The 22,594-nt window shown below is 52.1% G+C and overlaps 5 protein-coding genes across 5 annotated transcripts; 2 read left to right on the top strand and 3 right to left on the bottom strand.

Annotated features, from left to right (window-relative positions):
* Nucleotides 1-1,986: 1,986 nt before the first annotated feature.
* QC763_113050 (uncharacterized protein) lies at nucleotides 1,987-4,341 on the bottom strand (the record flags this gene model as incomplete). The annotated part of the gene is made up of 1 exon (XM_062907888.1): nucleotides 1,987-4,341. The coding sequence occupies one exon, from the start codon at nucleotides 4,339-4,341 to the stop codon at nucleotides 1,987-1,989; it is 2,355 nt and encodes a 784-aa protein (XP_062771004.1).
* Nucleotides 4,342-4,760: 419 nt separating this feature from the next.
* Nucleotides 4,761-5,525, bottom strand: QC763_0016510 (uncharacterized protein; the record flags this gene model as incomplete). The annotated part of the gene is made up of 2 exons (XM_062905329.1): nucleotides 4,761-4,784; nucleotides 4,971-5,525. 2 exons carry the CDS (start codon nucleotides 5,523-5,525, stop codon nucleotides 4,761-4,763), a joined length of 579 nt encoding a protein of 192 aa, XP_062771003.1.
* A 1,962-nt stretch (nucleotides 5,526-7,487) lies between these two features.
* Nucleotides 7,488-10,617, bottom strand: QC763_113070 (uncharacterized protein; the record flags this gene model as incomplete). The annotated part of the gene is made up of 3 exons (XM_062907889.1): nucleotides 9,552-10,617; nucleotides 8,915-9,495; nucleotides 7,488-8,701 (listed from the first exon to the last, which is right to left on the bottom strand). The coding sequence occupies exons 2-3, from the start codon at nucleotides 9,450-9,452 to the stop codon at nucleotides 7,488-7,490; spliced, it is 1,752 nt and encodes a 583-aa protein (XP_062771002.1). The 5' UTR covers nucleotides 9,453-9,495; nucleotides 9,552-10,617.
* A 9,813-nt stretch (nucleotides 10,618-20,430) lies between these two features.
* On the top strand, nucleotides 20,431-21,347 carry QC763_0016490 (uncharacterized protein; the record flags this gene model as incomplete). The annotated part of the gene is made up of 2 exons (XM_062905328.1): nucleotides 20,431-20,497; nucleotides 20,564-21,347. The coding sequence occupies 2 exons, from the start codon at nucleotides 20,431-20,433 to the stop codon at nucleotides 20,602-20,604; spliced, it is 108 nt and encodes a 35-aa protein (XP_062771001.1). The 3' UTR covers nucleotides 20,605-21,347.
* A 479-nt stretch (nucleotides 21,348-21,826) lies between these two features.
* QC763_113075 (uncharacterized protein) lies at nucleotides 21,827-22,531 on the top strand (the record flags this gene model as incomplete). The annotated part of the gene is made up of 1 exon (XM_062907890.1): nucleotides 21,827-22,531. One exon carries the CDS (start codon nucleotides 21,827-21,829, stop codon nucleotides 22,529-22,531), a length of 705 nt encoding a protein of 234 aa, XP_062771000.1.
* Nucleotides 22,532-22,594: the final 63 nt, after the last annotated feature.

Genomic DNA, 22,594 nt, shown 5'->3' with positions numbered 1-22,594 from the left:
GGTCAGCCTCAAACATCATGCAGGCGCCCTCTTTCCTCTTTCCTCCTGCCGCCGCGTGACTAACCCCGAAGCCAAGCATGGAAGGCAACAAACCTTTACCAAACACACCAACAAACACGACCACTTATGTCGTAATTATTATCAACCTACGCCTTTTTAAAAGAAGAACAGGCCTTGGAAGATGATCAAGAGATTTTATTTGATTTTCATTATTATGAATGAGTAGTATCAAATACCATACAGCTGCTTGAACTGCAGAGAAATCAAAGCTCCATAACCAGTCACAGTTATCAAGAATATCTTCGAAGCAACTCTATATCGAGATCAGCTCAACATCATATTTTTCCAAGCTATCTTCATACCATTCCTCGTCTCTAAGCAGCTGACTAGCAATCTGAGACCTCTTAAAATCAAAAAAAATCCTGTTCGTCCAAACCGCATCCGGCTCTACTTTCTCGTTTGCCACCCACCACCGTTTCTATATTTCCTACCATTGCGATGATCAGTAGCCACTTACGACAAAGTGCTCCGCACTCCCGGGGTATCAAAGGTGCCCAAAGTACTCCGGATTCGATGTACATGGGAACTGGCCTGACTTTCTTCTCCCGAGAAGAACTTGGCGTCGAGATGGAATCTCTTACGCCAGGATACCGCGCATCCTCCTTGGTTCTGTGACGGTCTTCTCTGTGGGCCCTTTCTTCTCTCGGAGGCTCTAGATCGTCGCGAGTGGTCGGCTTATCTCTGTGGCGGCGCTTTGTGCTGGGTTTCTCTTCCCTTCGCGGTTCTGGATCGTCCTGGGCCTCCTTGCGTCAGTGGCGGTGTCTTCTGCGAGGCCTTTCTCTTTCCAGAGGTTCATTTTCAGGCACACTTTCTCGGGGAGGTTGACTGCGGAAAGATATCCCCCCATGTGTTATATTCTGCGTTGATCTGCTCCATGCCTGAGGGAAAACTCTCGAGTGCCTCTTCTTCTAGCTTACGATTGCCTCCAGAGTGGAACTCTCGAATGTGAGTTTTCGTGGCAGGGTCAAATCTCGAAGAGACATTGTCACATGTCACGTTGGTTTTCGAATCAATGTAGTGGCACTCTTCAGGTCATGCCTCCTACCGTTCTGGCTGTTAAAGATTCAGTAAACATTGGTGGGTATTAGGTGGCAGGCCACAATGGTTGGTAGCAAGTTCCGTAGCATAAATAGAAAGGTAGGTGATAGTCCAAGGTAGGATCAAGCCACGAAATACGATGCTGCCGGATATAGGACTCTGAATGGCCTGAGGTATAGGTACAGGGCAGGAGGTTAAACTAGAGGGCCCCGGACCCGATATATAAGTAGTTTGTCCTTGCCTCATCCTCTCGGGCAGCCGCGCATCATGTTCATTGACATTGCGGATGGGAATGACCATGTCGAGAGGTCATACACATATTTTGTAACACACTCGAAACCCCTCGTGCGGTGAAGATACTTCAGGCCACCCGATCCAAGTCAGCGGGGAGGTGTTAACATAGGTAAGATGTCTATCCGTGCTAGATTTGTCGACATCAATGGTAGGCTGACCCCCCTCGCCCAACTTCGATGAGCGGAGACTAGGTATACTAAATCACCATGGTGGAGAACAAGTCATGAACAACACCAGGTGAGGTGTGCCACAAAATCATGGACTTGATGTTGTGTGTCGTGACTGCCAATTATGACAACCATGACCTGAGAAGAAGAAGGTATAGGTGGTCAAGTGTACTTTGATGTGGGAAGGCACCAACATTAGACGAGGGTATTGTAGGCAGGTGCCAGCCCTGGGTTTGCTCCTTCCATCTGGTAATGAGGAAGCTGCTCATTCCAGCCACCAATCAGCACATTATCACATTAACACATGAACACATTACTCGTTCAACTTTTACCTCTATAGACCCGCCGTGATCTAAAAGTCATAAAAAATAGCATTCATATCCTATCCCTCCGTCCACCCTTCTACCCAATGTATATCTTTTCCCCATCAATCCTCCCTCAAAACCCCCTCCCAAACCCTCACCATCCCCACACTCTCCCCCTTCCCATCCCACAAACTCCTACACGGCACAACCAACCCCTTACCTTCCTCGCCCAATCTGTACTCAAACCGCTTATCCAAATAAGTAACAACAGGCACCAACCACCTCCCCTCCAACTCCTTCACCACCGCCCCAACACCCTCATCAACACTGTCTCTATCCACCCACTCAACAACCACAGTCTGAACAAACCTCTCCTCCACCACAACCTGCCAGATACTCTCCCCCCTTTTCACAATCTCCACACTATCTTCCCCAGCAGAGGCAATCCCAAGATGACTCTGCCACTCCACTCCACTTCCCCTAGGCAACTCCTCCACCTCAGCCACAAAGACAGGCGGAATGGTAGTTTTGGTCTTTACCGTGCTCCAATCTGGGAGCCGCGGCCCGTGGGTGGCCTGGCCGGCCGAGGCAAACGAGGTATAAGCCGAATTATATTTCCTATCCCAAATATCTGGACCATCTTCATCCTCATCCTCCTCCTCCTCCTCCTCCTCCTCCTCACCCTCATCATCCTCACTTTTGGGGAGTGCATGTGCCAACTCCCAAACTTTGGCTGCAAGTTTGACCTTTTCTTGCATGTTCCCGGAGGAGGAGCGAGGGAAGAAGGCCACTCCCGAGGTGAACAGCTGCACGCCGGTTTCGACTCCGATTCGGAAGAGGTGCTGCAGGGAGAGGACGAGTTGTGTGCTGAGGTCTTCTGGTGGGGGAAGGGTCATGGTTGCTGGGATGAGGGGGATCTGACCCGCGATCCTGACTGCTTTTGCTTGGGAGCTGGGAAACAGAGGGGTGGTGACTGCTTGGGAATAGGGGCCGATGTTGGCCGGTGCCCAGTAGGATCTGCTCTGAACGTGGAGGCCATCTCTTTGGATGTCTGGGGTGGCCGAGAGGGCTAGGGCGATGACGATGTTGATGCCTTTGGGGAGGAGATCCCCGCAGGAGATGCAAACTCGGGATGGGGGGTTAGGGAAGGGGAATAGGGAACCGTATATGGGGTTTATGGTGGCAAAGTCGGACATGTTGCGGAGGAGAATGGTGGTGGAGAGGATGACGGTTGAGGGGAGGGAGGCGGAGGCGAGGTAGGCCTCGATGAGGGTGGTGACGGAGGTTGTTTCGTCTTGAACGGATGGGTGGTCGATGGAGGTGAATATTAGGTGCTGGATGTTGGAGGGTTGGAGCTTGGTGAGGTCGGGACGGGCAGCGTCGGTGTTGCCTTGACCGTCTTCAAGACTCAGATCCTGTATTGGCAGTTCATCATTCGATGCCAAAGTATCAAGGATAGCCTGAAACTTGTCATCCCACATCTCAGGCACCCTGATTTTCCCATGCCTCAACTCCTCCTTCACCTCTAACCTCGCCCCGGTGATACTCAGCCAAGCTGTCCCCCCACCCTCCCTCACCACCCTCCTCCCCTCCTCCTCAACCACAACCCTCTTCTTAAACAACCCCCCCGGCCCATCCACAACCAACGTCTCAAACTCACCTCCTTCTCCAATCACGGCCCCCTCATCCAACCGTCCTCCAAAAGCATACTTCTTCATCCCCCTCTCCACCTTGTTCTTTCCCTCCCTACTCGCAACATTAACCCACAAATCCCCCTCTTCCAACCCCCCGCTCGCAACCTTTATAATCCTCGCCTCCAACCCGGCCTGCTCCATATCCAGCAACAGCTGCCCATCATCACCCCCCGGACTAGCAGGCAAAGTAGGAAACTTCCACAAATACGCCAAAGGCGTCAACCCCAACCTCACAGCCACCGACTCAACCCTCGTCCGCTGATACGTGCTGAGAATCGCCCCCGCACAAACCGCATTCACCTCTGGATGCCTCTGCCTGATCCCCTTGAGCAAACAAAACATCGACTCCGTCTCGTCATGCTTCCTCTCGTTGACCTCCTCCGGAGTGGAGACATAGTGCGAGTAATCCTTCCCGTGCTGGGTCGCACCGTAGGAGCTGATGGCCTTCCGGTAGAGGGGGATGCCGGTGGCTTCGGCGTAGAGGGGGATGATGCTGTGGCCCACGGTTTGGTACATGTGGCTGTTGAGGTCCTCTTCCTCTTGATCAGGGATGGTAGCTCCGGGAAGTGGGGCCGCATCGTCGGATACGGAAGACGACGGGCTTGTCCGGCCTGTGCCGGTTCCCGCTCCCGCGCCGGAGGGGAAGAGGTTAGCCAAGGCCACGACCCGGTGGCCGTTCTCCCGGCAGTGAAGCAGGGAATAGAAAGAGTCCTTGCCGCCGGAGATGAGGGCGATTACGTTCAGCCTCTCCGCCTGTGATGACGGTGACGGTGTGGTTGCCATATTGGGGAAATGATAGGGCGGGTTTGTTATCGGGTTATCGGGTTATCTTGTTTTCTTCTTGGGGCTATCGCGATGGGGTGGACCTTCTTCTACTATCGTGAGAGTGACGAGATGAATCGGGCTCCAGCAACAAAAGCCAAAGTGTCGGTCGAGACTTGGAGTGTGGATCTTCAGACTACTATTGTGGACCAAGACAACACAGACTTGGTCCACCATCCCCACTATTTTGGGGGAATAAACTTGTGAAATTTCCTCCGGGCACGGATTTTGGCATAAAATAGCAGTACGACGGAAATTATGATTTGGCAAGGTTAATGCTGGAGTTTTTGGAGCGGGTACCTGAATATGGCTCCATCATGTTGATGAAGGGAGGGTCAGAGCTCCTAGAGCTCGAGCTGAAGCTCTGGGCTCCAAACAGATCAGCGATGTGGTAGCGTTTTGTGCTGTGATGAAATGTTTGTGTAAGATACAATTATGTAAAGTACGGTTATATGCAAAAAAAGGTCTCACGTCCGCCCTCAGTTCCCTCACCTACCTTTGCAACTGCCGGTGAAGCCCTCAAACCTAGTTAGTGCTCCTCCCACAACCGTGCTGTCGGTGTCGCTGTCAATATCGGCACAATCACTCACCTCAATCTCATCACATCGCCTTAGCGAGTCATTCTTTTCTGCTAGCTCCGTCACCGGCACATGGTTGATGGAATCTTCGGGGATCTTCTCCTTCACCGTCGCTTTGATGAACCCTCGAACCACCGCCATCACCGGCACCGACTCTGTCGTCCGATTCTGGGGTCTTTTCCCCATCTTGTCCCATTCGGGGATCCACGCCGCCCGCCGAGCTGTTCCTGGCTTCCGCGTTACGGGGGGGCTCGCCCGGCCATTCGGGAGGTGGAGCCGTTCAAGGTGAGGGAGGGACCCTCCAGATAATTTCGGTGTCGGTGGGAACACCCAATTCCAAAAAAGCACAATGCCACAATGTTCAATTCCTGGTCCGGGGTCGTTGGGTGGTCCCGCTGCATCCTTTTTTCTTCTCCTTTGGAGACGACCATGTCCCAGCAGAGCCGGGCGAATGAACGTCAAGATATTGCCAAAGTGCCAAAGTTGAGATATGTAGTGGAAACGACCACATTCGGCAGGTGTGAATCCCTCACAAGATAATCTCGCCTCGAACATCCATCCATCCATCCATCCCCCCGTTGCTCTTCACCGTCCACTCACTGTGACCACACCAAACAAATCCACCCGGTCATCTTTCCCACGATGCTAAACAAACCCCCAAGGATCCAAATCAGATGCCGACATCATCCCCCGGCAAAGAAATTCCAGAAGATGACCCAGATCCACCACCACCCTGGGCAATGGCACGTTCCGTTCCCATTTTTTTTGGCCCTTCTCGTTTTCGGCAACGGCGGTAGTTATCTCCAGCTCCCACTGTGAGTGCCCACTCATTCCCAACACCATGTTCAGTTTTCCCTTCACCGCTGCGATCCATTCGGAGGACACCGCCAATAATTCCAACTGGAAAAAAGCAAACCTGAGAGAAGCTCACCACAAGAATGGAGAACGTGGGAACTAACAGAGTCCGTCACCGGGGGAAATAACCCGCTACCGCGATCTTCATTTTCCAGTGTGGTGTGTGGTGGGTGTACAACACCAAAAAGAAGCAAAGAAAGAAAGAAAGATCCAATGTCTCAGGTTCTTTTCTGCAGCCCAGAACACGTCGATCGATCAATCTAGTTCTCTCTCTATTTCTCGCCGGCTCCGGCGCTTAACCATCCTGATTCACACACTTCATTCACATGATTTTTTCTCTGCTGTAGTGAAACAGGCATCCTCTCTCTCTCTCTCGTGTTCAAGTTTCATCGCTGCTGATCTACTGGCGTCCTAGCAAAAAAGGCAAAATATTGTACATGGTTCCCAGTCGGATAATAATCTCATTCCATCCATCCATCATGTTAAAAAAAAAAAAAAATCCACCAAAGGCTAGCTCAAAAGATATGACGGTGCTCCAAATTGTCTGTCTGTGCCCATCCCATAAAAGGAAAAAAAAGCTTTCCTTGGCTTGAAGATCATGACCGGCAAGATAATAGCAAGACAAAAACGACAAAAAGCCAGTTTTCCTTTTAGCGTAGCGCACAAAAGACAGAAAGAGCAAAAACGAAAGTCAAGAAGTCAAAGACATAAAAACACAAACGAAACAATAATACAGCCAAAAACACAACCTTCATATCAAAATCATCAAACACACACACATGCATGTCAAAGAAGTAAAAGAACAGAGACAAGTGGGATATCCGCCAAAAGCACAAAACATTTGGTTTTCCTTCCCGCAAGACAGAAAAACGGAAAAAAAGTGATCAAAAAATGTAATAAAATTATTATCCCGAAACCATCCTGGTTGAACCTATCTCTCTCCCGAAGAGAGAGAGAGAGAGAGAGAGAGACAAGAAGTATGCTTTGATGATATCGACCACGTCAAATGAGGTTGTGGTGAAAATCGGATCCTCCTTTCCCAATGCAAATCGTGTGTATGTTCTCTTCTTCTTCTCCAGTTCGTACAATCAGATCGTCATACTTCTTCACCCTTCTTCACTGTCATCTTTTTGGCTCCTCGGGCTTTTGGTCGCGTTTCCCTCCATCCCCAATAAAAAAGCGCGCTTTTGTTTTGATCGTGATTGCCGTCCTGCTCTCATGACTTCACAGAAGAAGCCATGGGACGCGGTGATGCTGGTTTGGGTGACAGGAGTTGGTGGTGGTACATGAAGTGTTTGTGGACATTGATACTAAAAAAACAAATGTCACACACATGAAGACTAAAAAAGATATAAAAAAAACAAAAAAACACCAACCCATCGTTTTTGCCTGCTGAGTTCCTGCCAAAAGGCGTAAAAACGTCTGCGCCATAAAAACAAAATCCCAAATGGTGTCCCACCGCCTCGCTTTGCCTTGATGAAAAAGAGCAAACCCCCCAGTGTATATATGTAAATGTTGATGTGTTGACCCAGGCCCGATGAAACAACGCGTCGTGGCAGTCATATCCGGGCATCAATGGCGACGGTACGTTCTAATGCGAGAACCACCGACATTGGGAAGAGTGTGCAGAGAATTGAATAGATAAAAGGCTGATCGAGCAAGTTTTGCGTTCCATTACTCTGACCTCTTGCGCTTCTTCCTGCTGGACTCGGTGCTCTCATCCGACGACGACTCGCTGCCTGGGATCTCGGCACTAATTTGGAACAACACATGGCCGAGCGTGTGGTAGTCGGGAGCAAGAGAAATGCCGTGAGGGTGTGGATACCCTTGACCTAGGTGACCGGCGGCGGCGGCGGCAGCCATGTCGGAGCCATCGAGAAGGTCGAGAGAGATGGCGCCGGCTCCGTGGGTGCGGGCATGCTGGGAAAGGTTGTCAGAGCGAGAGAACTTCTTGCCGCACTCGTGGCATTCGAAGGGCTTGTCCTCGGTGTGGAGAGAACGGTAGTGACGCTTGAGGTGTTCCTGGCGGCGGAACCGGCGGTTGCACTGCTCGCAGACGAAGGTCTTGGAGGGATCCTCGGTCAAGGACTGCTTGCGACCACGGCGGTTGGTGGGAGCAGCGGGGGTGCCGGAGGGGGTGTCAGCGGTATCGGGAGAAGCGGAGTTGGCACCCGAGTTGTTGTTTTGGGCCTCGCTGGTGGTGTTGTCCTGGTTGGCCGGGGTCTGGGACTGATCCTGAGCAGCCCCTGATTGGGCGTCGGCCTCAGCAGCGACGTTCATGGCGGGCTTGCTGCAGCAGCTGTCGGCAGACTTCTTTTGCCTCTTGGGTTGATGCTCGTCGGCGTCCTCGCACGAGCTTGGTGGGCTGGGCAGGTAGCTGGCAGCAAAGCAGTCGCTGTCCTCAAAGTCTTCCTCGCACTTGAAGCTGGTCTCGCTGCAGGAACGCGACCGGCTGCTGGCCTGGGACACGAGGGGCTCGCTCAAGATGGCAAGGCCTTGGAACTCGTCGTCAGAGTCAAAGTCTGACAGGTCACCAGTGGTGAAGCTGGAGGGAAGGGTGCGGTGCAGGTCCTGGCTGGTGAAGATGGTGGCCGCGTTGTGGGAGCTGGCAAACGAATCGCCCCTGAGCACGAATTTTTGATCCTCTTCCTCACCCAGGCAAAAAGCGGGGAGAGCCGCAAATTCTGGAGCAAGAGTGGAATTGACAGAGCCGACAGTCAGATTGCGCGGATCGCAGAAGCTGTCGTCGGAAGACACTGAGGGCGCGTAAGGGGAGGGTGATGGAGAAAGTGACGGGCACGATGCAGGAGAAAGGAGGTCGTTGCTGGCTTGTCTGTTGAGCGTGGCAGTGGCAGTCTGGGGAGCCTGTGCGCGGGATGATAGGTACACTGTGGACAGGCAGAGTTTTGGTCAGCTCCAGCACCCAGAAAAAAAAGCAGCCCAGCTGAGAACCCCGCTAAGCTCAACCGCGCAACCGCCCAAAATCTCAAAAGCAGGGGCCACTTGGCCCGCCCGTTCATTCAATTCACTCCATCCACCCTGACTCACTGCATCTACATTCACAAATAAAATCCCAAAAAAAATCATAAAAAATCACTAACCAGGCACAAGCTGAGGTGAGGAGCAGCTGGAGGACCATGGCTCCAGGTCAGGGAAGCATTCGAGCCCCTCCTCTTCCCTCTTGCCCTTGGTCTCAAACCCGTCAAGGCCAGAGAGCATGGGGTTGAGCGGTGTGGCGAGCATCTCATAGGTGCTGCCGGGGCTGCTGACAGTGCTGCCGGAGCACGAGAGCGCAGGAGTCGACGGGGACCGGAGTCCATCAAACTCGTTGAGTCCCGTGTCGAGCGCAAGCAGTGACTTGTAGTTGATGGGCTGTGGGGAAGCCGCCGGTGTGAGCACGGCAGGTGAGATGGTGGTGCCGTTAAATGTGTGTGAGAGCAGCGGCCCTTGCTGCGACGAGCAGGATGATGTTGGCCGCGAGTAGACAGGCGTCGAGGGAAGAGGAGCCACCACGGGAAGGTTCATCATCATCTGCTGTTGTTGGAAAGCTGGGTGGAAAGGCTGCTGGACAAAGTGGTTTGGTCTGCTCTCGACACTGGGACCAGGCCGGTAGAAGAAGTAGGATGGTGCCGTAGACATATCGGGCGAATTATGGCAGTTACTGTTGCTGTTGTTGCGGTTGCTATTCCAGTCCATCAGCGTCCAGGTTCCACTCTAGAGATCATTGCGGTTACCCACCAGTCAAGACACCTGGACTTGTTGTTGTTGTTCTTCGTTGTTCGGTTGCTGTGGTTTAGGTATTAAGTATATATCGGGCTTATTGTACAGGTTGCTGTTGGATGGAGCGAGTATTGCTTGCTGTTGGGCTGTGGCCTAAAGATGGTAATGGTTGGTTCTTTTGGTAATGAATGTCTGGCAGTTGTGATGATGATGATCAACAACCAGCCGGGTTCAAAGGTCTCGATATTTGTTGCTGTTGTACATGAACTCGTCTTATCGTCCACAGCTGAGGGCGAGGTTGGTGAGGATGGAGGAGGTTGAGGTGGATGGAGGAGGTAGACGAGAGAGGACGAGTTGGTGTATGTGCTTGAGGGGGCTGAAAGAGGGTAATAAGGAACAAGATGTTCCAAAAGTGTCGAGTCCTAAAAGAAACAAGAACCAATATGTAAATGAACAAGAAAGAGAGAGAGCGAGGCAATCACGCGTCCAGGTCGACCGATTTGCCGATTGTGGAGAGAAGAGAGCGTCAGGGTGGGAAGCCCATGGAGGATATGTACGGATGGGCCTAACCCACTCTAAAGCGATCAACGGCCAGCGAGGTGCCAGACAGGCAGGCGATAGACTGTGTGGGCTCTCTCGACCCTCTCTCGACTGAGCACCTAATCCTCGACTGGCACCTAATCCTGGTCGCTCCAATCCGCACCAGCCCACCATGTCCACCATGCGCGGGTTCGCTTGGGTCTTGGATTGACAAGGGCCGGGAGGGACCAAGTGACAAGGGCCCCTGTCTGTTAATGGTGTTCTGGGCATGTGGGTGGATGGCAACATCAGATGGTGGGTGGCTGGCTTCGACGAATGGACTTGTGGGCGCCATTCCCCCCCACTCACCAGGCGCAGTCATAAATGTGCTAAATGTGGATTAGTCTGCCAGCACGACGGATGTACCGCTGCGAGAATGGTACCTTCTGGCGGCCACCCTCCTCTCCCCTGACCAATCATCCCCTCTGCTAGTAGAGGCACCAAGCTGCGGTGCCTGCGTATGCAGCATGCAGCAGCACTGAGCAGCACCACAGAGAGAAAGACGTGAGGGGGAAAAGCGGCCTCTGCTAGTGTAGCTCCGCTGATAGGTCTGTAACAAGGTAGCTGATGAGCTGTGCTGTTTTCTCTACTAGAGATAGATGGCCCAACGCACTGTTCGCCGCTACGGTGGAGTTGAGCTGTCAAGTAAGCCAGCTCCAGGCTTGTCATCAGTTGTCATTCCCCCAAGCTGCCGAGGCCAGCCGGGTCCCGCAGAGACTGAGGGCCGGACGGAGGACGGTGTCTCTTTTCTGTCAGTGGCATCCGCTAGCTGGCCGAAAGCGAGGCCTTCATGTAATGATGGGTGGGGAAACTGAGCAACAGAAGAAATGGCATTCGGGATTTAGAGCGACGCTTGGGCGTCGTACACACCATTGGGTAAGTTATTCCTCGCTCGCGGGTTCGAGGCAGAGAGACAAACGCTTTTGACCAACGAGGGGGACGAGCACATGCATGTACATTGTCGAAGCCGTCCGTGAGACCGTCTCTGCAGTCGTGATAGGCTGAAGGGCCAACAATGTCGCCCACAGAAACTGTGCACAAAAAAGTCTCTGGCCGAGGCGCGGTGGTCAAGCGCGGTGTCCGACGGCAATCCAGGCACAGCTATTCGCTGCATTGTGTCAGGTCACATCTCGTCCCTCTGCTCCCCGACCAGTAGGGACCGCAGGTGGGTGACTGCAAGGCACGAACACCCCCAGAGGCAACCTGAACTTGGAGGGTGACCACCAGGGAAACGGCGTCGCGCCGCCGCTGGTTGGCAACAACTCTTCAGATCAGATCCAGAGTCCAGGTGACGACGTGACGATGTGAATGCCCTCGACGACGATACGCAACAGGACACTCGAATAACCGCCATGGCAGGCGGATGAAAGCGAATGACGGCAAGACTGCCCATCACCTAACCTTCTTGCTCCGTCAGCTGACGATCGAGGAGCATTAAAGCTGACAGTCCGGGACAGGCCGCCGGTTGAATTCATGCGTTTCCATTTTTGTAAAACTCTGCCAACCAGGAAAACCAGATGTTGGACGTATGTTGGTGTTTATTTATCTGTCGATGCATCCCCGTTTAGATTCCCACATCATCCAGCGTCACCAGGGCGATATTGCTCTCCCTTCTGCTCACTTTTAAAAAATAGAAGCGGGGTGGGTGGTTGATGATGACAATTCGGTGTCCCTCTCTCGAATTATCCATCATAGTCTGCGGCGTGGGAAGACCAACAACGGACAAACTGCGGATGGACTACACTCGAAATCATGCAGTTCGAAGGCGGCCATAGCATCCTCATCCTCTCCAGGCGGCGAATCGAAGACTGTCCCGATCGCGTTGACCTGCGCCGGGTGTCCGTGTCGTGCGGTACCAAGGTGATGCTGCAGGTCTTAAATCCCGCGGGGACCACCGACCGAGTGAGGGGAATGGTGAGCCTGATAGCTCAGTCGCTGTGCAGGAGAAACATGAAACACCCGAGAGGCTGCGAGTCGGCCGTCGATCGTGAGAAAGAGTCGCCTTCAGGTTCTCAACCGCGGGGTAAAAAGTGATGAGGTGGGAAAGGAGGACAGTGAGAGTGCGAGAGGCCACTCGGAAGAGAGGTGGGCCCAAGAGCCAATAGCAGACACGCATTTGACTGCCCCGCCATGCAACCACTTTACAACCCTGCCTATGATGCCTTTTTCGTCCTCTACACCACTTATCACTTCCCATTCTCCGTACTCTCTCTCCCATCAGATTCTACCATTGGTAGGTATCACCTCTCAATTTTTTTTTGCTCCTCCTCAACTTCGTATAGACAGCAGCTGGAGTTGCTGGGCTGAGAACTGATACATAATTTGTGCGTGTTACCTGTCATGGATTGGACAGATCGGAGCGGTCAGGTGGCATGCTACGCTGCGTGTCCTTTGCTTTTCTCGCTTGGTTTTGAGAGGGCGTTGCATGAATCTGTCGCTATTTTTGACACTGTCTGGCTGTCCAGATACATACAATCCTGTTCACGTGGTGCCCAGCTTCGGCAGCCTGCATCAACCCTAGGGCAATCATCACCAGCTGGTCCTCACGGTGTGAATTGATGGATTCGCGGGCATCCAGCTTTTGTCTCATTGCTTCTTTGGACGATCATGGCCATCTTTCTGGCTATTCTCTTCCGGTCCGCCACCATCCACAACAACGCGTCCAGCGGTTGAGAAAACAACATGTCCTCCCCCATAGGTCGAGGCAAATGCTGAGCGGGGAGAGCTGTTTCATACAGCTTTGCAGTCACATCGTCGTGTTCCCGAAACGTCGAGACAGCACTATCCAGCGTTGCAGTTGCAATCAACTTGTTTCCGACATATCATTTATCATTTCTGCCTTCTGGAAACGACTAATGCCTGGACTATCAAATCAGGCCTATCTCTCCGAGCATCATCAGCATCATCATCATCATCGGCAGAGCTTACCCTCAGCTTCAGACAATGAGAACAACACGACCGCGCGTCCAGTATAACACGAAAGCTGCGTGTTGTACGACAAGCATTTCCGTATTCGACTCAATCCTGTCTGTTCATCACACCCAGGTACCGGTACCTACGTACATGATGTCTCCAAACCCGCTCCGTCACGGTGGATTCAATACAGACGAGGCGATGATGCCTTCTACCGTTTCCACTTGCACCCCACTATCCATCAGACACATCAGACGATGGGAGAAGGACGAGAAGCTATCACGGCAGCACCGCTGTTCCCCCAGTCCCAGTGGCAAAACTAACCGCATGTACCAGGCAGCCCAGAGGTACTTTGGCCTTTTTCCGGCAGCTGTGCCTTGCAGAGCACGACAAAGCTACTGCAGCCACGAGCTGCAACATGCAGGTACGAATGCTTTTTCATCATTTCAGCCAAACGAATTGTGTCTGAGGAAAATCTCTATCAGCCTCCGTCGCATCCTTCTGTCTTGGGTGCAGCAACAGACTGCTGCCGCCGTCAAGTCTGCGTTGCTTTCTTCGTTGCGGTGGCCTTTTCACGAAAAGATGGCCGTTCCATCTGGAAGCATCACCCATCCACCCATCATCCATCGTACCATACCGTGAACAGTTTGGACCATTTCCCAATCATGAGCTCCAAGGGTCCCTTGTGATACCGCCAGAACAGCAACGAACCCCTCCCTCCCCACTTGGAACTGTTAAGCGTTGGTGGACCTGCAGGCCTCGGACACAAACGGCATCCTGATCCGGGACGGTTCCTGAGGGCTTTTCCCCATCCTGGTCCTGCTTTTGAAACCGTGACAGGGCCGAATCGGAGCTGTGAGCTATCTGGTCTTCCTTGGCACAGCACTATCTCTTCGCCACCATGGAGCTGGGACGAGCTGATACACAGCACCGAAGCTCTGGAAATTCCTCCGCCCGGGTTCTGCTTCCCCAAACAGCAACCAGAATGTTGCAATATCGTGTATCGAGAGCTGCTGTCTGGCGATTGCGTCTGGAATAGGCCCATGGAAAATGTTACCCAGTCGGTGTGTGTAATGCTATGGATTCAAAGAACGGAACCAGATCCGGGCGGGCCCCAACCAGAGATTGACCTTCACCGTCTTCTTCGTAACGTCGAGGGATCTGCTAGTGGCGTCGGCCAGCAATGCACTATGGAGCTTAGCAGCGAGGTTGCTCTAACGGGACTACGACGCCAAACTTCATTCGTTTTGTTCCTCAGATCTGCCATGTGTCCTTGGCACGTACATGCGTCTCGAAACAAGAGCTCGGCGAGCATAACATCAGGCACGAAAGTAAAGTGCACCCTACATATAACGCATGTCAAAGGATCTACCTGGACAAAATACCGCATGTTGTTGCTTTCGTATGCCCGGTTCGCCACGAGCGGATGTCCCGGGCTTCGAGACGATTCGGTTCCAGGGCAGAAAAGGCTTGGATTCTTCTCTGGAAATCTGGTACGGACCGTTGTTGACGGGCCGCGGGTTGGGGGATTCTGATAACAACGGGCTACGGACCCCAAAATGGCGCTCATGCCGCCTCGGTGTCCCGCCCCGGATTTGCGGATGGATCAAAGGGCAGAAAATGCTTTGCTTGTGCTTATTGCGAGGTGGGATTGGCCATTCTCGGGTACGGTAGTGAAGTCTCCCACCGCCATTTCGAAGCACAGAATCTTCCGCCCCCCAGCCTTGGGTATCTTTTGGCACCGTTAGTGCTTCACCGACGGTCTGGTTCCTACCTACGCCGAACGGAGGTTAGACGGATGCCACAGTGCAGTTTCGGCACACTGGATACCAGACAAGACTTCAGCAAAACAGCACCGAGTCACAGACGGATGACACGGTAGAAGCGGTCTCGAATCCTGAGCAATTCAAGATTTGGTGTTCGAACTAATCATCCATTCCTCCAGAATAACACCGAGCTGCTGGCTAGCGCAGCTGTGGGAATATGCTTTTCTGTGTGTTGATGTCCAGAAAATGCCAATCTTTCTTTAGTTGTCGATGGCGCGATACCACGATGGATTTTTTGGAATGAACAGCAGAGCAAGTGTTTGGCCGGCGGCGATCCACCGCACCAGAGACCCCATTCATGCAGGAACGGGCTTTAGGTTCGTCCAATGGGCTGCCCCCGCGTCCCATGTTGATGGGTCTTCTCGAAGGTTTCAGGGTCCCAGCGTCCCCGCACGACGGAGCAACGGACGGACCTCTTTTCTTCAGCAGCTTGACCTTTTTGGACTCTTGGAAGTTACCGATAAACCAGACCGCCCAGGACGCCAGCAGGCAGGCGGTGACTCTCTCCATCATCCATCCATCAACTGTCAAGTCAGACGGAAAGAGGCACATGCGGGAATCCACTGGCGTCTCGTACCACCTGAAGCTGCGACATATGATGCTCGGTAGGTACATCAGACACCCACACCAAGCAACCAGCAGCCCATCAGGGTGCTGCCGACAGCAATTGGCATCGAAGATCGTCTGTCTTTTCGCATCACAGATCAGCAGCAGATTTACGTAAAGCAGCTATGAATATCAGTTTCTCCGACGCGATATCTCGCTGGCTTGCCAAGCAGCCCGGCCTTTGCCTCTTGGGACATGACCAGCGTTAGCGTGAGGACTGGCCGGGCGCCGGGTGCGCCAGACGACCTCGGCAACCCCACGATCTGGAACGTGTGGACAGCAATGCTGGCCAGAAGAAGACGCTATCGGCAGAACTTGCGGATCCTTCTGTTGATGAAGAAACACAGCAGCTTCTCGTGATATGATAAGCGGGATTTGGGGGCCCTGAGATAAGACTCTGCAGGCCAAGCGTATTGACAGCTTTGACAGAAAGAGGACTCTAGCAGAGCCTGGGCAGCAGGTGGCGAGTGTGCTTGGTGATAGCGTCAAACACGGATTGCATACGCGGCGAAGATGTTGTTTGTTTTTCTACGGTCTCGAGGCACGACTATTGACGTGGCGGAAGGGATTGCTCGACACCATTTCTTTTATTGATGTTGACAAAGAGTCGACGGTTTTCAGGATCTTCAAGCCGTTTTGGGACACACATGTATAACACGCAGTTGTGGGGGTACGTCAACTTCATCCCACGAAGCAAGCCAACGATAATAGACGCATGGCTTTTCCGAATATCACTTCAGCGTTGTGCCACAAACAAAAGAAGGAATTAGTGGGGGTTGGGCCGTACGTTTTGAGCCGTGGCATACACTCGAGTTGAGCAGTTTCCAGTCATCTGTTATCCTAGTTTATCGTGCCCTCGACTAACAACTTCACAGCTCGCATACGGGTACATATTCGTACAGTAGTTTCATGCACGTTGCGGTTGCGTGCCTGATAATGGGAGCCTTTTCCAGCAAAACGCCGTCAGTGGCACGACACAACACGGCGAAAGCACCCGCGGCTCCGTTGTCATTGGCCATCAACCCCCCGGCCGGCGGGTTTCTTGAGAGGGGAGAACTGGCTGCCGTCATTCCTTCTGCCGGACCAGTAACCAGTCGCCGACGATGGCTCGACGCCGTTCAGTTGCATGGCCGGTACCACGAACTGACTCTAGCTTCTTTACCGCAGTATGGCCGTCGCTCCTGTTCATTGTCACCTGTCTGTTGCGTTTACCGACCAGAATTTGCCACCCAAGGGCCTTGTGTAAGCCGGCTACCACAACCAACAAACAATTGTGTTGTATCTGTCAGGGGCTGTCAGATTTTTTTTTCTTCCCCTAAGCTGCAGGGTGAGGCATCTCATCACTCCAGTGGGATATGTTTCCGAGACGTTGGTTAGAGAGGGTAAGATGCAGTGCAGTACATTGCAGATAGTCGTGGGGTTTGTTTCATGTCTTGTCACCGCCATTCTCTTACACCAATTGTCCAATCGTCGGGAGGTTGCCTTTTGGGAAGAGTTCCTCATGGATCCTATCGCCAATTGTTCGTCCTTGGATGTTGCAGTAAAAAGGCAAACGGGCATCCCCTTGGTTTGAGAAAGCCTCCCCACAAACCAGCTTTCTCCGCATGCATATCGTCATCATCCCCGCAAAAACTGCCTTGACTCGGGACGACGACTCGTTGGAGCTCACATGCTTGCTTGCTTGTTGTTTCAAGCACTGCCCTTTTGGAGGCGACGGAGGTGTGCAGGAGGTAACTTTGCTGATTATACTGTACCGAGGGGTGATGGTTGTTGATCTACGGATCCACGGTGCCAGCCCCAGCCCTAAGGGTGTTTGCTTTTAGGCGGCTCTGATCTGCCCAGTAGAGTACCTTTATGGTTATCGCAGGGCTGTAATGGGAGATCATTGTGAGTAATGACTTATGGACGGACCTCCCGAGGGGGACCGGCCCTGATCTCGCCCCCCGCTTTCCGGTCCACGATGGAGATGCACAGCCAACCGGCCGGTTGTTGGGTCTTGACGGGGCGGTAAATCTGGAGATCACCTCGGCAGATTTTGTTCATTATACTCGTCGTTTGCATTTCGGTGTCTTTGGGCCTGGTCTTGACAGGTGGTGGGTGAAGACACCTCGGTTTGAGTCGATATCTTTCTCTTTTACTTTCACACAGTCTATCTGTCATCATGCGTGCCTCAAGACTCACTTTGTTGAACTCGACTGAGTCGAGAAGATACTCTCAAAACTCCGAGTTGACGGCCAGGTCTCACGAAGCCGAGCGGCTTTTCACTTCCACCTCACGGGACTCGGGTGGTTAGGTTTCTGCAACGGCCAGGGGTTGGACTTCAGTTTACCTTTTCGTCTTTCATCATCATTCATTGCTTTGGGACTTTACGGGGGAAAGGCCTCAAGCCTGCCACGTGAGAGCCTTGTTCAAGTAACCAAAGTCTGAAAGCCAAGCCGCCATTCAATTCACCTCCTCCTAAACGGTCAAGTAGCCACCAGGCAGCCACAGATCTGATATCGAGACTAGTTGTGGCATGATGAACGGGGGCTAAACGGTATAAGCTCAACTGTCTGCATGCCTACCTAGTCCGTCTGATACAGACGTTTATCGTCTCGGTAGGGTCAACGGCAGTTTACCTATTCGTCTATATGGATCGGATCATTATTGGTATTGCTTCATTGTTTGGCTTCCACAGCATTCGCCGCCAGCCCCATTTTATCCACATGAGCGCAGGGAGATAGGGTAGGACATAGGTACGTTAAGGGCTGGTATGACGAGAGGGGGGCGCTGCTATACCCCATCTCAACCACCATCCCAAGAATCACGAACATTTACATACCTACCGTCTCGCAACGTCTATTCAGTGGGGGGGACCAAAGTCATGAAACCTGAACAGACCAACGTCTCGTGTCTCGTATACGCCACCCCATCGTTGCCGGAGCCCAGATCAAAAGCCAACTGTCAACCTACCGGCATAACGCGTACGCAATCCGGAATTTTTTTTCTCACACAAACCCACCGCGGGGCAATTGGGAAGACACAAGGCGGGGGAGGGGCAAAACAGTGAGTACGTAAGGGGGGGTTGCTGCTGTTGCTTTGCCCCTTTGCGCCGCTGGGTGCCGCAGGTGTATGACTGACGTGCCGAGTTGTTCGGTTTATTCCCCTTTTGAGCAGCGGGTTGGGAGTGTACCTGCATGTGTGTCATCGAAGTTTGTCGGGTGTCTTCCGGTGCCGGTGCCGCGCCGTGCCGCTAGGGGGGAATGGTGGGGGATGGTGACGGGTGGGGAGGATGCTGGTGTTAGTGAGTGGGTGGTGGTGGTGGTGAGATGTGAGAAAGTAGACAAAGTGATCGCGATCTAGGGTGGTGATGCCGGTGTAGTGATACTGCTGAGTAATACTGAACCTTATAAAGTCCGCGTTGGGAAGTGATAGAGAAGAATGGGATGTTTCATGGGGCTGGTTTTGGCTTGTGGGAGGGAGGGCTGCTTACTCTTTGTCGTCACATGAGGATATACGGAGGAAAGACTTAGTGTGCGTCATCAACTGATTGGGGCTAAATGATGACGTTCGGTGCTTGATGAGACTAGAAGCTCGGTAGATGTTTGGGGCCGGAGGTGAGGTGTCAGTATCACGACTGATGAGACATGGGTTGAGGTTGGTCTGGGCTGTCTGCTGTCATCGCCATGTCATCACAAGCCCACACTGGTACACCCACAAGAGAGAGAGTGTGTGTTGGACAATATTCAGCCATCGGTCTCAAAACATGTGCTTCTCGCACAAAACATCGCCCAGTCCCGAGTCTCCAGTTTCAGAATCCGCCCGGAGTTTCTTTCCCCGTGCCGGATCCGGAGTTGGTGCCCGGCTCCTCCTGCTATCTGCCAACTTACATTATGAGTTGGTTGTACCTGTGCTACCGCCTAGAGATGCTGTTATGCGGATGGGTGGCTGATATACTATCAGTTGGGGTCGAGGAGAGAGAGAGTGAGCGCTGAAGGATTTGTGTTACACAGTGGGACGTCTCTGGGAGATGGTGTGCATGATGTATTCTTGTTTTGCTAAAAGGGGGGTAATGGACGGTTATATCTCAGTTGGAGTCAGAATAGGGAAAGTAGGTGTGGAATGATTCAGTGCTACTGGTTGAGCAAAAGAAGCTGGTGTAGTGAACGAGGTCACGGCGAAGCGGGTGTTAACGTGGTGATGCTGAGGACCGCAGGTTGGGTGAAATTTTTGATGGGCATCTGAGATGCTGTTTACCTCCAGTGCTGAAGGTGTTGTGGCGTTTATTTGGCCATTTTATGGAAACAGAAAACGTGGTGGAAGTAAATCTCAATGCTTTGGGCTCAGTCTTGGAAAGCGTTTGATATGTCGACCTGCACACATGATAGGATGATCAGGCATTCCTCTGCTTTCTCTTCACCTGGATCATGTGTCAGGTGGAAAGGGGGCATGTTACCATAGAGCAAATATACTGCCACGTCGCGAACAGAGAAGTAGGGGTGCTGATTAGTTCAGGGCCTTAAAATAATTCAAGGCCTTCAAAGATAGCCCAAGGCCTTCCAAAATACTTAATAGGCCGTTTAAGAATAATAAGGGGCTCTTGAATATATATCATAGGTCTTTAAAGATAGCTTGGGGGTGGTGTAAGATAGTTGAGAGGTGTGTTGACCATCTTTCCAGCCGCTGATAGATGGGTTAAAGCCGAGCCTGAGGCTTCTTCAGAGCGGAACTTGGACCGGATGGGGAGGTGAGGTCGTTCCTGCCTTCCATGAGCTTAACAAAGTGATGGTTGCTTCTGTCGGCAGGTACGTTGCCCACCTGCGATGGTGGTACCTCGATCCGCACCTGCTTTAGAAACAGAGGTGACGCATACCTCCACTCCGACTCTACCAAATCATCGACATCTCCTTTCTTGCTGCCAGGCAGTCTACTTTTCGACACTCCCGTGGGCAATGACCGACCGGCAAGAGACGGCCCCAACGACAAACGACAAGATGGCTCTAAGCGGGGACATTGCGACCAAACGTCCAACTGGACCGCTCAGCAACGTGGACTTGCCAGGTTAGTTTGCACATCCTACAGCCCCGATGAGTGCTTATGACAGTTTATCTAACAATGAGTTAACAGACGAACTCGAATTTTCAGCCGCTTCCAACCAAGGGGGATAGAAGCGGAAATTGCCGGTCACGGTCACCAATGATAAAGGCGAAGAAGAAAACAAACCACATTGTCCAGAGCCATAGCGCAATGACAATTGCTCAGGTTGTTGGTCAGATGGTCGTTGGTTGAATGACAAGGCCATCCATGATGTTCTGACACCTCTGGTACTTTATGGGCCCGACTTTCAACCATCGACCCCGTTCTCGTCGAGGATGACGGCAAATATTTTGGGAAGCTTCACACCCCGCCGGGCTCCAAGCGCCCAGAGGCAAATATCTTGGTGGCCATGAACATTCGAAACGAGCACTGGGTTCTAGAACACTTAGATAAAAGACACCCACAAGGCCGTCATATACGCTTCTTCCGCTTCCCAGTCGTACCATGGCTCTGCCACGAGGCCGATCGATCATTTCATCTGCCAGCATGAACTAGAAACTGAATGGTCAGTAGAGGTCGGAAAGTGCGCACCCCAAGCAGACAAGCACGATTGTGGCGTCTTTACACTTGTGAACGCGGTTCATATCGTCACCGGGATGGAGCTACCGACAGAAATCCATGGTGACCTTTGGAGGAAGGTCCTCCCCTTTTTACTTGGAAAGGAGCCGATGGGCGACAGCTTTCCGGAATGAAAGGATCTAGATCATGTTGTTGACTTTGCACAATGGAAGTAATAGTCTCGTATCACCTGACATCCCAGATAGTAGAGCAGACATTGGAACCGTAGGAACAAATGGGATTCTATGTGAACGAACTCCAGTTGGCTCAGTACTCGTGGTCACTTGTGTGCTTCTTGGAGACCTGTTTTGAGTCTAGGTTGCCTTTGCTTTTCTGTTGTTGATAGGGGTGTTATGGAGTAGGCCTGTAGAATGAGATCACAAGAGAGGATTAGATGTCGGTTACGGATGGCACCTGCGCTCATGGTCCTGGCAAGCACGACTTGTCCCACACCACATTTCACCTGGCGTTGTGGGTGGCTCACTCCTAGTCAGACATGAGGTGAAGGAGAAGCTTCGGTTCATAAGTTTTCTTTTGTCCATCTCTTCGGGTGTTTGGTAATGCACCCAGAGTCTTCACAGAGCGCCGGGTGTGCAGCTACATGGGAGATTGAAGTCGTGTCCAAACCGGCTCAATCTCGACGTATGCCTCTTCCTCTTCGTATCTTTTGCGAAGTGTTTTTAATTCCGCCCATCACAAGCTCAGCATAGAGGGATATCTCTCCGCCTGTCGGGCATGATACCTCCGCCTTGTCTCGGATGTAAGAATCCTACAGCCTCGTGTAAGTCCAATGTCCTATTTAGAACACCCGCCCAGCTGTCAGTTCAAAATCATCCCGTCCCTCTTCCGGATAACTGCTCAACCGAGACACACATAACAAACCATCAGTGTTCTCGGAAGATCGCAAGTCACACCTTTCTTTTCTCTGTCTGGATCTATCCCTTATTATCTTTGACTGGCCCGGTCATCTGCCCTTGCCATCTGACTGGTGCGCTTCCGTCATATCAATACCCAAAAATTCCCCGGTCTCAACTTGCAGGTTTTACAGCAATATTCCAAGACATTACGGACCAACGACAGCGGCCTGACGGTAGAGCGGAGGCGATAACATCCAAAAGATCAACACCCCTCAAAGCCCAAGCTCAAAGACATGAATGCCACTACGGCATGTATTTTTCACCGCCAACCCCCCCTAAACAAACCACGCATCATCTGGTACGATCGATGCCAACATTCATCATGATATGGGATTGTCAAATTTTTGCTCTTTTTTTTTTTTTTTTTTTTTTTTTTTGCTTCTTCCCACCGATGACAGTGTCGATCTTCGAAAAGCCGCGGGATCGTATCTGCTACAAGCACGATCATGCCACTACCTGGTATTTCTTGCTGCATGATATTATTTGGCATAATGATAGTTTAGGCCATCAGCCAGGCTTTTGATGGGTATTCTCCCTGAAAGAAAAAGAAAAAAAACAAGCGTTAAACGTGAGACGGAAGAGGAGC

Source organism: Podospora pseudopauciseta, chromosome 1, assembly GCF_035222475.1.
Source record: "Podospora pseudopauciseta strain CBS 411.78 chromosome 1, whole genome shotgun sequence".
In the NCBI taxonomy this organism is placed as follows: Eukaryota; Fungi; Ascomycota; class Sordariomycetes; order Sordariales; family Podosporaceae; genus Podospora; species Podospora pseudopauciseta.
The sequence above is the reverse complement of the archived record's forward strand: the minus strand, read 5'-3'. Positions and strand labels throughout refer to the sequence as shown.